This window comes from Protopterus annectens, chromosome 9.part0, assembly GCF_019279795.1.
Source record: "Protopterus annectens isolate FY-2018-M chromosome 9.part0, PAN1.0, whole genome shotgun sequence".
NCBI lineage: Eukaryota > Metazoa > Chordata > Ceratodontiformes > Protopteridae > Protopterus > Protopterus annectens.
The window spans coordinates 228,307,541-228,323,201 of NC_056743.1; the positions used below are offsets into that span (position 1 = coordinate 228,307,541).

Here is a 15,661-nt window from a genome sequence, read left to right on the forward strand (position 1 = left end):
AAGATGTACATGAATGAGATGCTAGCTTCGTGTTTGGTCTTGGAAGGTATGGACACTGTTTATAGAAATGCAGCCGTTTTTGTTGTATTAAGAAGGTTTGCTTGGTGATATGATCAGAATTTTTTTAGCGCATTTAAAGATTAGATGTTGAATGCATCTTTAAGTTCTGAATTTGTGTTTGGCCCTGCTGCTCCCCAGATTCTCAAACAATGGGATGATAGATGTAAATAAATGTATGGGATATCTAGAATATTTCTTATTACCAGGTTCTCACCTAACAAAGCATCCAGCTTCAAAAGGCAGAACAAACAAATATCCAAGCTTAACAAGAGTTAGGTTACCAAGAAAGAATGGCAGTATAGTGATGTTCATTGTGCTATGCTGCTTCAGTCATCACACTTGGGTTATTCTGGCGTCAGGCGGTCCCACAGTCGGCCTGAATTCCAAAGCCTTGGTCTGGCGTCGGTTGTCGTCGCTTCTTCCCTGACGTCAGTGCGGCAGGGGTATAAAAGAGGCAGCCGACGCCATTTTCCCCAGACTTTCTTGCCGCGCTGTGCCCGAAGCAGAAGCAGTTCGCAAGTGCCGGTCGGCTATCTCCTGAGATTTTCAAACAGAATTTCAGCCGAAGTCTTCTATAAAGCTAAGTACCCCGTTGGGGAAACTTTTCTTGCCTCAGACCGATGTCGGACAAAGTTAATAATTGTATTTCTTGTGGGAAGCAAATACCTCATAAGGATTTTCATTCTTATTGTATTCCTTGCCTAGGCCCAGACCACAACGTTTCTGGTTGTCGGTTTTGCGCTAGGTTCAATAAATGCACTATTAAGCATCGGGCTGACACCGCCCGACATTATTTTGGCAGAAAATTCAACTACATTATGTCGTCAGAACCTCCGACTACCGCTATGTTTAAAAAACGCAAGGACAAAGACAGGCAGCCTAGACCTAGACCAGATACCGAGGTCTTGGCTAGGCCTGCCGCCAGATCTTCGGTATTCAGTGAGGTGCCTAACGCAGCCCCTGACTACCGCAGATTTAGAAAATACGACTATCTCTCAGTCAGAATCTACTGGGCCACTGGAGCCCGTTCCTCCTCCAACTCGCAGATGCCAGCCCTGGCAGCGATCCAGAGACTATGGACAGGCCTTCGGTTTTAGAAGGCATCTTTAAACCGACAACTCTCTCCGTTAAGTTATATACTAAGCTTCCAAAGGTTAAGAAACCGGGTCCACAGACTCCCACACAGGCCCCTATGCCTAAAAAACAGATGCTCAAAATGGTGGAGGACCTGATTACCCTTATCAGAGGTTCCCAGCCCCCTCCTGACAAAAGGCCTAGACTGGAGGAAGATTTACCTCCTTCTGACCAGGAATTCATTTCGTCAGCAGACTCTGAGGAACAGGATTACCCCTTCCCTCTCTATGAAGACTCAGATGCTGAGGAGTCTATTCCCTCTGTTTCTCCCCTGAAGACTTCTCTTTTGGGGAAGCGCTGCACACCATGAGAGAGCATTTCGACTGGGAAGGATAAGATTACTCTGACTCCAAGAAAAGACTCAGTGAGTTGTTTCTTCTACCTCAGCATAGACCCCTAGCCATTTCTCCTGTTTTAGACATTCTGGATGTCTACACTGAACCTAGTCTAAATCCAGATTCCTTGCCTCCAGCACCACCTAAACCAGACAGATACTATCGAGTCCCTGACTCTCACAAGTTTTTATATAAAAGCCCTGCTGCAGACCCAGAAACCATTTCCCAGGGTCCCAAAGGGGTTAAGGCCTCTACTGCTAAGAATCCACTACCTGCGGAAAGAGATTCCAGGGCATTAGAAAGATGGGGGGAAGAAGTGTATACCTCTGCCACTTTGGCCATGAGGGCATTAAACTGCCAATTCCACATGATTAAATACCAGCAGTACATGCTTACTCAGTTAAAACGGAAAATGATCCCTCAAACAGATCATCTAGATTTCAAAGGGATGCAAGATTTGTTGCATGCAGCAGAACAAGTGGGAAAACGTACCTTGCAGTGTGGTTTTCATTCTTTGGAGGCCTCATGTAGAGCAGCAGTCACAGGGTCTGTAATATGTAGACATGCTTGGCTAAAAGAGCAGACCTTACTAGAACATGTCAAAGCAAAGTTACTGGATGCTCCACTGCAAAAGGATGCGTTATTTGGTGTCAAAGCAGAGGAAGTTTTAAAGAAGATGGAAGAAAAGGCAAAATCAATGCAAACAGTTAAAAAATTTTTTACAGGTACAACCTCCTCGCTTCAGCAGAAACTGGCCATCAAAAAACTGGTCCTTTCCTGCTTCAGACAGACCCTAAAGGGGCAGGTACAGATGCCCTAGGGGCAGAGGCCAGGCACAAGGTACCTTCAGGCCTAGACAATGGCAAACAACAACTCAGAGGGGGAGACGACAGATCTCAACCCTTCAGAAAACACTCAATGACTTTCCTCTTCACCTGCCAAGCAAAATTGCCCAGGCAGCACCTCTAGGAGGAAAACTGGCTCTTTTTCCACAAAACTGGCACATCATAACAAAGGACAAATTGGTTCTGGATATTATTACCCGAGGCTGCAGATTTCATTTTCACACTTTACCATGGATGAGAGGCATGCCAAATCTGCCAACAAACCAATGGGCAGAGGCACAAAAGCAAATTTCAGCTCTCATGAACATGAAAGCGATTCAAAAGGTACCTGCAAAAGAGCAAGGTCAAGGATTTTACTCTTCTGTTTCTAGTACCAAGAAAGGACAAGGCCTGGAGACCCATCTTAGACCTTTCAATTCTAAACACGTACCTGGACATTCCCAAATTCAAAATGCTCACACTACAGCAGCTTCTTCCCATGCTGGGCAAGGAGTCTTGGCTAGTAACGTTGGACCTCTAAGAGGCATACCTGCGTGTCCCTATCAGACAAGATTGCAGAAGATACCTCAGATTTTTGGCAGGCACAATGCATTATCAATTCTCTGCATTGCCCTTTGGCTTATCTACTGCACCCAGAGTATTCACGAAATGCCTGGCATCAGTAATTGCATACTGCAGACAGTGGGGAATACAAATTTATCCATATCTGGACGACTGCCTGATCCAAGCGGACAGCAAAGACATCCTACTACAGCATCTGGCATTTGTAACAAAGTTGCTAAGTTGCCTAGGGTACACAGTAAACAAAAAGAAGTCAAAACTAATACCCTCACAAGAAATAATTTTCCTGGGTGCCAGCTTGAATACAACGGCCCAGATGGCTTACCTCACGCCAGACAAGCAAAAACAACTGGCTCAGTACTTCAAAAAGATGGCAACTTCTACCCAGCTCACTGCAAGGAAATTCCTGCAGGCATTGGGGTACATGGCATCCTTCATTCAACTAATTGCATATGCAAGGCTGCATATGAGAAAACTACAATGGTACCTAAAAAGTGTATGGTCCCAACACAGACACAGCCTCAAAGCAAGTATAACTCTCATTCCCTGCCTTCAAAAAGAGTTTCTATGGTGGGCTCAAGCATGCCAAGCAAACAAGGGCCTTCTTTTGTCTCACCTCCAGCAAACCAAACCTTGACAACAGATTCATCAGACTACGCCTGGCATGCAGACATGGCAGGACAGTGCATACAGGGCAAATGGTCTGCAAACCAAAGGCAACTACACATCAATCACAAGGAGATGGTAGCTGTAAAAAATGCACTAACAGCCTTCAAGGACCTGTTGCATCCAGGACAACTTCTAATAAGGACGGACAACACCACAGTTATGTGGTACATAAACAAACAAGGAGGAACGCACTCCTACCCACTATGCAGACAGGCAATGGACTTGTGGAACACAGCATTAACTTACCAAGTACAACTGCAAGCACAATTCCTGCCAGGAAAAGAACACATTTTGGCAGACAAATTAAGCAGAAATTTGACAGACCCTCACAAGTGGAGACTACACCCACAAGTATTCTCAATGATAACTCAAAGGTGAGAACCACCAGACATAGATCTGTTTGCCTCAACCAACAATTGCCAGCTACAAAAATTTTGCACAAGGACTTATCATCCCCTGGCCTGGAAAGTGGATGCCCTGTCATTCAGTTGGACAGCATTGTCAGTCTACGCCTTCCCACCTCTGCTTCTACTGACCCAGGTATTACTGAAAGCCAGATCAGAGAGACCACAGATGATCCTCATTGCTCCGGACTGGCCACGTCAACACTGGTACCCACTACTATGAAACTTGACTCGCAGCCCTCCATGGATCTTACCTCAATTCCCTCTGCTGTTAACCTAACAAAACTCTCAGATCCTTCACAGTCAACTAAGGACCTTAAATCTAGCTGCATGGAAAATACCTTAAATTATCAAACACTTCTCTCAAAGGACGTCCAGAATGTCATTTTGGAGGCCAGGAGGCCCAGCACCAGAAAAACTTACTCAGACAAATGGAAAAGATTTTGTGTATGGAGCCAGGCCAGAAGCCTAAATCCTGGCATCCCAAATATTCCGCACATACTCCAATATCTAACTGAGATGCTACACAAAGGCCTTTCTTTCTCATCCATAAAGATCCATGCTTCAGCCATTTCAGCTCAATATGATACGGTTCCTCCCATTTTCTCTCATCCTTTGCTAAGGCAGTTTCTCAGAGGGGCAAAGAATATAAGACCCCCCAGAAAACCACTAACTCCAACTTGGGATCTAAATTTTGTTCTGGAAAAGTTAACACTTCCTCCTTTCGAACCAGCCTTTTCAGCAGAGATTCAATACTTGTCATGGAAAGCAGCCCTGCTGCTGGCTATCACCTCAGCACGCAGAGTCTCAGAACTGCAAGCACTTACGGCAGTGGAACCTTTCATCATTTTCCATCAGGACAGGTTATCTTTACGCACCAACCCTTCCTTCATGCCAAAGGTAGTATCCAGTGTGGCTCTCAATCAGACCATACACTTGCCCACCTTTTATCCAAACCCACAAAATAAAGGAGAAAGACTCCTTCACTCTTTGGACATTCACAGACAGTTACGTTACTGTTTGGACAAGACAAAGGCCTTCAGAAAATCTGACCAACTCCTTGTATCCTATGCACCAGGCTCTGAAGGAAAGGCTATTTCAAAACAGACCATCTCCAAATGGATAGCACATTGCATCCGCTTTTGCTACTCCCACCACGGGAAAGCAGTGCCTGCTAGTATTAGGTCTCACTCTACCAGGGCTATAGCAACCTCAGCAGCCTTCCTGCAAGGAGTCCCAACAAAGGACATTCTGGATGCAGCTACCTGGAGTTCAGTGCACACCTTCACCAAGCATTACCACCTTCCTCTATACTCAAAAACCAGAGCTGAGTTTGCCACTGCAGTTCTGCAGGGCATTTTAGCTGCACCTAACCCAGTTTTGCTCCTACCACCCAACCATAGCTTTGGGACTCTACCCAAGTGTGATGACTGCAGCAGCATAGCACGATGAACATAGTACAGTTTTGTACCTACCATAAATGTGGATGTTCAAGTGGTTATGCTGCTGCAGTCCAGGTTACCCTCCCTCCATCCCCTCTACCTAACTAGGCTTTTCTTATACCTCCATGTACTTAAACTTTTGGGATGCATGTCTATATGATGTATTTGCTTACAACTAGTACCATTGTTTTGCACTAAGGTATGTTTTGCAAGCTTCTTATTTTGGGGCACCTGACATCTAGGGCAAGAAAAGCTGAAGAAAATGGCTTCGGCTGCCTCTTTTATACCCCATGCCGCACTGACGTCAGGGAAGAAGCAACGACAACAGACGCTGGACCAAGGCTTTGGAATTCAGGCCGACTGCGGGACCGCCTGACAGCAGGATAACCCAAGTGTGATGACTGCAGCAGCATAACCACTCTAACATCTACATTTATGGTAGGTACAAAACTGTAGTTTTGCAAGCCTTTTGGGGTTCCTTTTCCAAAAAATATATTTTCTCCTGCTAAAAGAGTTACTGTGCCAAGACTTGGGAAATCCCATCACTTCGTCCTCTTCCTCCTTCCCTTTCAACTTTCCCTTAGTCTCAGACAAGTAGGTGCTGATAATTCATTGAGGATACTCTTGGCAGTGTGAAGAAAATCATTCTCCCTCCCTTTCATCTTTTTCTGCGCTCAATTTATGAAAGGAATGTTGTACTCGAGACCACCGTGAAAACAAATTCTTCCTGCTTGGGATCTCAGCTTTGTTCTTGAAAAATTTACCTCATCTCACCCTGCCTTTCAGAGTGATTCATCACTTGGAAAACCGTTTTGCTTATTGCTGTGCCATCTGCAAGGCATGTCTCTGAGCTGCAAGCTCACTTGATGGGCTAACCTTATCTGCTTTTACTAAAGGGCACTTGTTTTACACACTAATGCTTTTTTCATAGCAAAAGCTGTTTCTGAATTTACCCTGAATCAAGCCATCGATCTCTGTTTTCCTTCTGGAAACTAAAAACTTGGGAGAGAATATTCTGTATACATTGGATGTGCACAGGTAACTCTGATACTACCTTGACACAACTAAGTTCAGGAAAGCTGAATAGCTGTTTATATCTGGCCTATATTATATTGTTGAAACGGCATTGCAGCGAATGCCATTTCAGCAACACATAATGAAATGCCAAACCAGCGAAACCCCAGGTCACACATTTTTTTTCCCTCCTAGGGAAAAAAAAAATTGGTAGATCAACACAAAACACACCAGTAAAAACATTTCAAAGTGGGGGGCTTCACCCCTCACATCCCCCAGTGTGGGGGGCTGTGCCCCCCCACACCCCCTAACTAAATATACCAACTCCAAGGTAGCACTACAGTGGGGTAAAGGGCAGTGTCACAGCTCAGGCCAAGCAATTCTTTTCCCTAGGAAAAAATTGCTTGACAGAGCTTTCGCTGTTTTGGCACTTCGCTCTGTGAGTTGTTGAAACGGCATTCTTTGTAATGCCGTTTCGACAATATAATATAGACCTGTTTATTTCATGTTCTGAAGCCAAGCTGGAGCAACCTGTTTCTAAGCAAATAATTAGTCATTGGTTGTCCTCTGCTGCTGTTTTTGTTACTTCCACCATCGTAAATCTGTTCTAAATAAAGTTAAGGCACATTCCACCAAAGTCTTACACACTTTGGTAGCATATTGGACTGTAAGTATTCTGGAGGCTGCAGCTTGGTCCTCTGTTTATACATTTTTAAAACACTACAGGCTAGTTTCTTTTGTTAAAGAACAGGTTTTTCTAGGACCATTCCCCAGGGGCTCCTGGATCATTTATTCTTCCTCCCAGTGAGGGTAAGCATTAGTAATCTACCCACTTGTCACTGAGGTAGTGTGAATGATAAAGTGCAGTTGCACAAGTCCAACTTATCTGTAATAGTAGATGTACAAACTACCTCAGTGGCAGTACCCACCCACCATCCCCCTTATTTTTATATATATATATATATATATATATATATATATATATTTAGTTCGATGTAATCAACCTTGTTGTGTTGTTCGTTGTTTTTAATTTTGTGTTGGTGTTTTATGGTTGCAAATTGATTTGGTTTCAGGCAATTCTTGCTTCTGGTCCTTATTGGTTCATCCTCCTTGGCACCAAAAGTTGACTGACTCACTCTCCCTGATAGGTTTAGGCATCCCCTGATAGGAGGGGCTTAGCCAATCCCTATAATAGTCAGAGGAGGGGATTTTGAGTTTTAGAAAGCTGCCAGATTAGATGTTTGTGCAGGCACAGAATGGTATGATACTGAGGCATTATGAAAGTCGAAAATCTTCTGTTACAGGTAAGTAGGGCTTCTGCAACTGCACTTTTTATCTGTGTGTGTGTGTGTGTGTGTGTGTGTGTGTGTGTGTGTGTGTGTGTGTGTGTGTGTGTGTGTGTGTGTGTGTGTGTGTGTGTGTGTGTGTGACAGAATCTATATATCTTTGTATTAATCTTTGCTTCAGTGATCCAGGTTGTGGTTGAAGATAATCCATTGACCACCCTGGTTAAGAGATAAGTAAAATAAATTTCCAGTTAGCATATTGGTCCAGACTTTCCTTAAAACTTATAAAGCTTTTCTGTGTTGAACCATTCTTGTTTGGTTTCATTCATGGTCCTAATTCTCAAAAGATATGCACTTTTTGAAGGAGAAACTTAATGTCCCTTCCTGTAACCCAGCAGCTTCAGCAGATTTAAACTTATTTTATTGGAAGATACTGTTTTTAGTTTTGGTTACTTCATCTGTGACATCTAGTATTTTTATTTTTTAATTTTTTGTTCCGTGTAAGTTATGTTTGCTGTGAGTGTCAAACCATTTGCCTCCTTTTGGTGTTGGAGCTGACGACAGACATCATCCAGGCAGCAGTAGTCATGTTTTTTCTCCCCTTATTTAAGCCCTATCCCCTCAACCTTTTGTGAATAACCTGCAGTGCCAGATGTGAGGGCATGCTGTACCGCCCTCTATAGAAATGCACATTCTGACACATGCCTTATGAGAACTGTTTTGTAGACATGGCTTGCCTGAACCACAAACACATCCTCCTCCCCATACACTACATGTTGAACAGTCCTGGGGCGATGGTCCAGGCTGCTTCCCTCTTCCAGAAAGTTTGAGCTGGCATCAGCAGTTTACTTCTGTCCTCCCTCTCCTAGCTCCGCCAGAACTCAAGCCACTAATTTAATTTCAAGTCATCTGGGTTTTAGTCGAGGCTATATCCCTGTGTGCTGCAGAGCCAAAGCATATGTACAGGTGTTATCAGCGACCGTTCGTTACCTAGCCTTTCATAAGGAGATGGTTGCATTGTCTACTGATCCAGTTTTCACTGTTCTTGCCAGTGAGAATCTCTTCATTGAACTAATGTATCTGTAGGTAGCACAAAGGCCATAAGAATGTAAACGTTTGAACAACACTTCATTTTGTAGATGTTAAGGCCAGACATGTAGAAAGAGTCCTGGAAGAATGTGCTTTAGTGGAGTATAAAAGTTTGTCAGCATTCGTCTTAATAGAAAACGTGTGCTAGCTAGAAAAGCATTTAGTAACCTTTATATCCTCATGCTTCTTAAAGATGAAAGTGAGGTGTTGATTGTAGTTTTTGTTCTTTTTATAGAGTAACCAAGCTACCTACGGATACATTAGTTCAGTGAAGAGGCACTACCTGATAAGAACAGTGAAAAAATGGGACATCAGTCCTTCCTTCAGTTTTGTAGATTTATTCACTAAGTCAGATGTTGTTGAGAGTACCATTTGTTTAATTTGTATAAGGATAATGTCACTTTTAAGTCCTAGATTATCTTGCATATCATCTCATTCAGTAAACTAACCTGCTGTTCTTTATCACTTCAGAAAACGTCCATGGAATGCTTAGATACTGAGTAGAAAGAACAAGGACTCATTAAGCTGTTCATATCTGTGCTTTGATTTTAGGGTAACGTCAGGGCAAAAGATTAAGGGCGTACTACTGGATTAAAAATCAACTTCTTTAGCCTTTACTGGTGTCCAGACTTAGTTGACTAGGGTTGTCGTAATGTCATTGAAGGGTATCGCTGTGATCAAACTTGAGTATTTTTTTTTACACATGTACCAAGCATTACAAGACTGAAAAGATTTTCCGGGGGAAAAACTTCTATGGTAGAAAGGTACTGCGCAGTATCTAATCATGCAGAGCATTTTTCTTTTAAATTGTTTAACCTTATTTTTGGTTACTTAGTGGAAATTTCTCTGTCTCTCTCTCTCTCATATAATGTGACTGTGTTACAAGGTTAATATGAATATTTCTGTTAAGTCAAGTGTTTTTTACTTAGTAAGGTTTATGTCTCTGTTGACGTGTCTATGTAACCTTGCTAACGTATGATAATTATGCTGTTATTTTAACACGTCTGTTATGGAGTAGGCTGGATTCAGAGTTCTGCAGCATGGGGTTTTTAATGGGTTCAAACTAAGTGGTAAGTAGGTTCAAAAGCTTCTGTAGGTGCACATGAGAGCAGCAATAATTTGTAATTGACAGAACCCTCCCCCCAAAAAAATAATTTGCTGGGGGCTGTACCATTTACACGTTTACATTATTTTCACTGCCAACCTAGTAACACATGATCCAACTAGATAATTCTTGGTCAGCCCCAAACCTTCTCTTGTCTACATGCATACCTGTAAATGTGCTAGAGTCCACTTCTATATGCACTTATTCAGAGGCGGCCAAATGTTTTCACTCTGAAAAAATTTAAAATTCCTTCAGCTGGTTAACAATACCTTTCATCATTTTTAACTAATCCTGTTTGGATAGTTAGCTTCATTCTTTTTACCAGCTTGTCTGGTGATACAGATTTTGTAACCAATACTAGTAGTGCTGTACTTGTTAGGGACAATTTGATCAAAACATTACTTAAAAAATTCAAGTGGGGTGCGTCCATAGCCATCATGCTTGGAATCACTTTCCTCTACACTTCTTTATTTAATATTAACATGCTTTGAGGGGTGTATCTTGGGATAAGAAATACAGTTTTGATGAAACTGTCCCTTCAGTTAATGGCTTAAATTTGCAGTTGAGAAATCTGTATTTGGTAGATTGCCTTCGTATTTGTTTTGAATGGTATTGTATTTTTTCATTTTCTTTTGATGTTATGTGGAAATCTTTGCCATGTAATCTGTAGTAGTAGTAAAAAGGGAGAGAAGCTCTTTGGTTTTGCAGTTGTGGAGTGAATCCCATGTTTAGATGTATTTAAAGAAACATTTGCAAAGTTTGCTAGATTTGCTATGTACTGTGTATATTCACACGTAGACAAGGGTAATACTATTTGGTAGAAGCGAATTATATAATGAATTGGTCTGCGGATAGTATCGCCTTATGACATGCTTTGAAAACACTGGAAACCAGACTGAGTACATTAGTAGGATAAAATGTAAATGCTATGACCCAAGTAAAAAACTAAAAAAAAAAAGTGTATGTCTGTGTATGTATAAATATATAATCTATGTCTTGTGTGTATGTATAAATATGTAATCTATATCTATCTACACACACACACACACACACATATATATATATATATATATATATATATATAATGTGTGAGTGTGTGTGTGTATATATAAATATAAAAAATATGTTTGTGTGTTTATGAAGACGGACCGGATGAAAATCATTTGACTTGGCTGAAATGCAAGCGATGCCTTGACTGAACACCGGTATTTGGAATTGCATAGCAGGTTACCATTCTTCATTTTTAGATGATGTACGACTTATGTAAAAGTCTTGCTTGGTATTTGAGAAAAAGTAATGTATAAACCTTAACAAGCTTTCTTAGAAACTCAGATTCCAACTCAGCGCTATGGCAGACGACCGTATGGGGTGGGACTGCTGATTGCAGGCTATGATGTAAGTTATTTTATGTAATGATGCTAATATAAGTTTTGTTATGCACTAGTACTATACGATTTTGAATTCTGCATGTTTTGTATGTTGATTGCCAAAAGTTATTTAATGTAATGATCTGATGTCAATTTTCTTTCATTCCTCAACTCTTGAGTTAGGATCTGATCCTCAGATTCAAGACTGCTGCTTTTACTAGCTCATGGATCACTGAAAACCTCTCAAGCTCCTCCCTGCCCTAGTCCCTAACATGCCTCATATCTTGTTTGACACCTTAGCATTTTGCTGTCGAGTTTCTGGTGATTTGGGTACTGTGAGTGTGTTTCTGTTAGTCTATCTTTATAATTTTTTTCTCTCGAATATCTTTATAGTTCCTATTGCGCTTCCTTCCTTTTCCCAAACTTCTGAGGTACTTGTGTACTCCTTACTACCAATGACCGTACATCTTGTCAGGGTGCTAATGCTGATAACATGCTCAATTTTCATGGTAACCAGTACCCACTTCCATATGAGAATATTGCAATACACTTAGTTTTCAGTGGAACCAACTTTTCTACCTTCTTGTCTTGACATAATTTGGAAAGAAATGCAGGGAACACGTTCAGTGGTGGACTCAAAATTTGTCTTTGGGCAAACCCTCCATTGTCCTTATCCCCTCTGCAACTGTAACAATGGATGATCTTTGGGAGGGGGGTATCATTTTAAGGAGTAGATGGTCAAGGAAAATGGTCACAGATTAAGGCCTTGCTTGCACATAAGTACTTTATAAATAAAGGCAGTCCTAACTTTGTAAGCATTGCAGGAGTGCCTGTAACCAGGTGCTATTGCTGTCCACACTGACATTATGGATGTGGTTTGATACTTTAAGTTGAACAATGTCATTCCTGTCACGTGTTAAGAGTTTGGGAATAGGTTTTTGCAGTCAGCCACTTTCTAATTGCCAGTCACATCCCAGTCAGAGTTGAAGAGGCCAGGCTTAGTCCATGCTGCTGATGGCTCACAAGTGTGTTCTTGTCCCATCAGCTTCCAGGATTTTGTTCAGGCATTGAGGGAAGCCTTGCTGCAACCTGTTTGCATCTCCAGTCAACATGAAGTAGAGCGAGAACTTTTCCCTTATTCCTCTCTTAAGGAGGTTGCCCCTGAGATGATCTTGTCCAGGTATAGTTTTCTGGTCTCTCTTAAATCTTTACCACATTTCCTCTTTCCAGTTTCAGGGAGAAAGCTACATTTTTCAAGGCAAAGCTCATTTTTGTTGCTTTGGTTTCCCACAAACCATGGTCTCAACTTCTGAAAATACTTTTTAAGTCTCTTGCAGTCCAGTATGCTCCTGTCTCGGACTTCTGGCAAACCTCACCTTGAGCACCCTTGATGGGCAGCGACCCTTCATACTCATACCAACTGGCTGAAATCCTGTCTTCTGCTCAGAGACATGGTACTAAAAAGGCCTACAAAAGCAAGTGGATGAGATTGTCCATTTGGGAACTGGACTTCATTACCAACTCCTCCTAGAGATTGAGGCAAAACTATTGGTCTTTCCTTTAAACAAGGACATTTTGGTCTGGAGACTTGTAGACTTTTTAAGCAATTACAGGATAATCTGTTTTTGTATTTTGAGTGCCTTTGCATTCTACTTCTTGTTACAGGAACAAGTTAAAGTTATGGAGGACTGTGGAAAGATCTTTACTTCTGTGCCAATATATCAAAGGAATTAATCTGTAAAACTTGCTCACAGAGAGTCTAGGCCTTCTCATTAGGCCAAAAATGCCTGGGAGAAGATTTCAGGGCAAGACAGACACTGACTGCAGATTTGTGAAGGCTGCCTGGGAGAAGATTTCAGGGCAAGACAGACACTGACTGCAGATTTGTGAAGGCTTCCTCCCCAGAAAAGTCTGCCTGAATATACTCTGCCCATCTTGCCACCCCTATCCATAAGGCTCACCTCATCATTACCTCAGACAAATAGATTCTTTCCATCATTCAGAATGGGTACAGAATGACTTGGAAAGAGGTTCATCCATTCATTGGCATTCCTCCTCCTCACAGTCAGATCAGTTGCTCTATCCAATCATTCAAACCTTGCTTGAGCAAGGCACACTAAAACCAGTGCTTCCGCATTATGTGGGAAAATGATTCCATTCCAGGCTGTTTCTCATCCCAAGAAAAGGATGCGACTGGAGACCAATACTGGATATCTCTCATTCCTCCACACTTGAATCTACATTCCATCTTTCAAGTTGATATCCCTACAAACTCTGCTTACCACTCATTCTGCCTCAACCCTTCCCGGTATCTCTGGAACTTCATGATGCCCATCTCCACATTCTTATTCATCCTGTTTACAGGAAGTTTCTGAGATTTACTGCTGGCTCATTACACTTTCAATACTCTGCTTTGCCTTTTGGATTTTTTTACAGCCTCTAGTGTCTCACCTCTTTCATAGCTTACTGCAGGACTCTGGGAATCCAGATATTCTCTTATTTGGAAGACCTGTTAATACAGGTACCTTCTCAGCAGATATTCTTGACCTATTTCATCTTTACCCTGTCCATACTTCTGTGTCTGGGGTTCACAGTCAACCTAAAGAAGTTTACAATGAAACCAACCCAAGACCTAGTAATCTTGGGGTGCAGACTAAACACCAGACTTGTGCAGACTTTCCTACCACCAGACAAAGTAGAAAGTCTAACCACTTGCTTCCTATCTCCTCTTTCTTTTCAGTCCTGTACTGCAAAGACTATCCTCAGAGCACTGGGATTCATAGCGGCCACCATCCCTATCGTCCCCTCTGCCAGACCTCATATGAGGAAGATCTGGTGGTACCTGAAATCTAACTGGTCCTAACATTCTCATCCCCTGTATACAGAGATTGCTCTTCTGCCTCACCTAAAGGAATATCTCTAGTGGATGTCGCAGATAAGGCTCAAACCAAGTCTGCCCTTCAGACTGCAGAAATCAGTAGAGGAGCTGAAAATAGACTTATCAGATGGTGCATAGAGAACATGGATGAGCAACCTTGCAGTTCAGGGACAATGATCAGCAAATCTAAGATCAAATTATGTCAATCTGAAGGTGACAAGGGCACTAATATAGGCCCTGCAGATCTTTTCCCATTTTTGAAAATCAAGCCCCTGAGAGTGTTCACAGAAAATACAATGGCCATGAGATAACATAAACAGCAGGAGGGCATCAGATCCTACCAGCTTTGTAGACTGGCTCTTTTGTCATTGGAGGAAGCAAGAAAAGGAAATCTCTCCCTCCAAGTGGTTTCCCTTCCCTCACAGGGCAGTGTCCTAGCAGACTGTCTAAACAGATCAGGAAAGATCCCCACGATTGTGATCCCTTTTAGACGCCAGTTTTCTGAGGACATGGTTAAGGTTCTCCAGAAGGCAGGAAAACTTACTAAAAGGATAATCTTGCATAGCAAAATGAAGAAAATGTACAATATGGTATCCGGCTAAAAAGCAAGACCTAGTACAGGCGAATACCCCAGTTGCCTCTTGTTTGTGTGAGCGGTTTTGAAGTCTGGCCTGGTATATTCATCTGTTAAGAGACACGCTTCAGCCACTTCTGCTTGCATAGCCCTGAATTCCCCTCTTCTGGACAGACTAAAACTATTGTTAAAGCTGTACTCCAGTATCCTGCCTGATTGAGACCTTAATTTTGTGCTTGAAAAAAATCACTTTCCCTCCTTTCGAACCAAAAGCCTCTGCCTCTCTCAAATTCTGTACTTGGAAAACGGTTGTTCTGGTAGTTCTCCCCTCTACCAAATATGTCTCCGGTCTACAGGCCTTTATGACAACCCCCGTCTACCTTATTTTTTTACAAGGATAAAATGTTTTTGAGAGCCAGTCTCTCCTTTATGCCTGAAGTGGTGAATGAAGCGTCTCTTAATCAGGCCATAAATCTGCCAACCTTATTCCCTAATCCACAAAAGAACAGAGAAAGAATGTTTCATCCTGTTGATGTCCATAGACAACTGTGATTCTACCCGAGTAAGACCAAAGATAGCTGTAAGTTGGACCCAATTTTTTTTTTTTTTTCACACAAGAATCCGAACTGGGGAACCCAGTTTCTAAGCAAACTATTGGTAACTAATTTTCTAAGTCCATTACCTTTTGCTGTACTCTTCATAGCAAATCATTACCTTCTCTGTTATAAAGACACACACTGCTAGAGCAGTGGCCTCATCTAGAGCTTTCTACAAGGGGATTGAGTCTAGAACTACCCTAGAAAGCAGATACTTGGTCTCCGGTGCATATGTTCACCAAACATTACAGAGTGGATGCCTTTTAAGTCCAGAGCTGCATTTGCCATGTCAGTTCTCTCTG

At 42.1% G+C, this 15,661-nt stretch overlaps 1 protein-coding gene across 4 annotated transcripts in view; it reads left to right on the forward strand.

Moving 5' to 3' along the window:
- The window catches only part of PSMA1 (proteasome 20S subunit alpha 1), a 416,885-nt gene that overhangs the window by 150,741 nt on the left and 250,483 nt on the right, over positions 1–15,661 (forward strand). For all 4 annotated transcript variants that reach the window (XM_044082794.1, XM_044082790.1, XM_044082793.1 and 1 more), the window contains exon 6: positions 11,269–11,339. In XM_044082794.1, the coding sequence (XP_043938729.1) occupies positions 11,269–11,339 (71 nt within the window). The remainder of the gene's footprint in view (positions 1–11,268; positions 11,340–15,661) is intronic.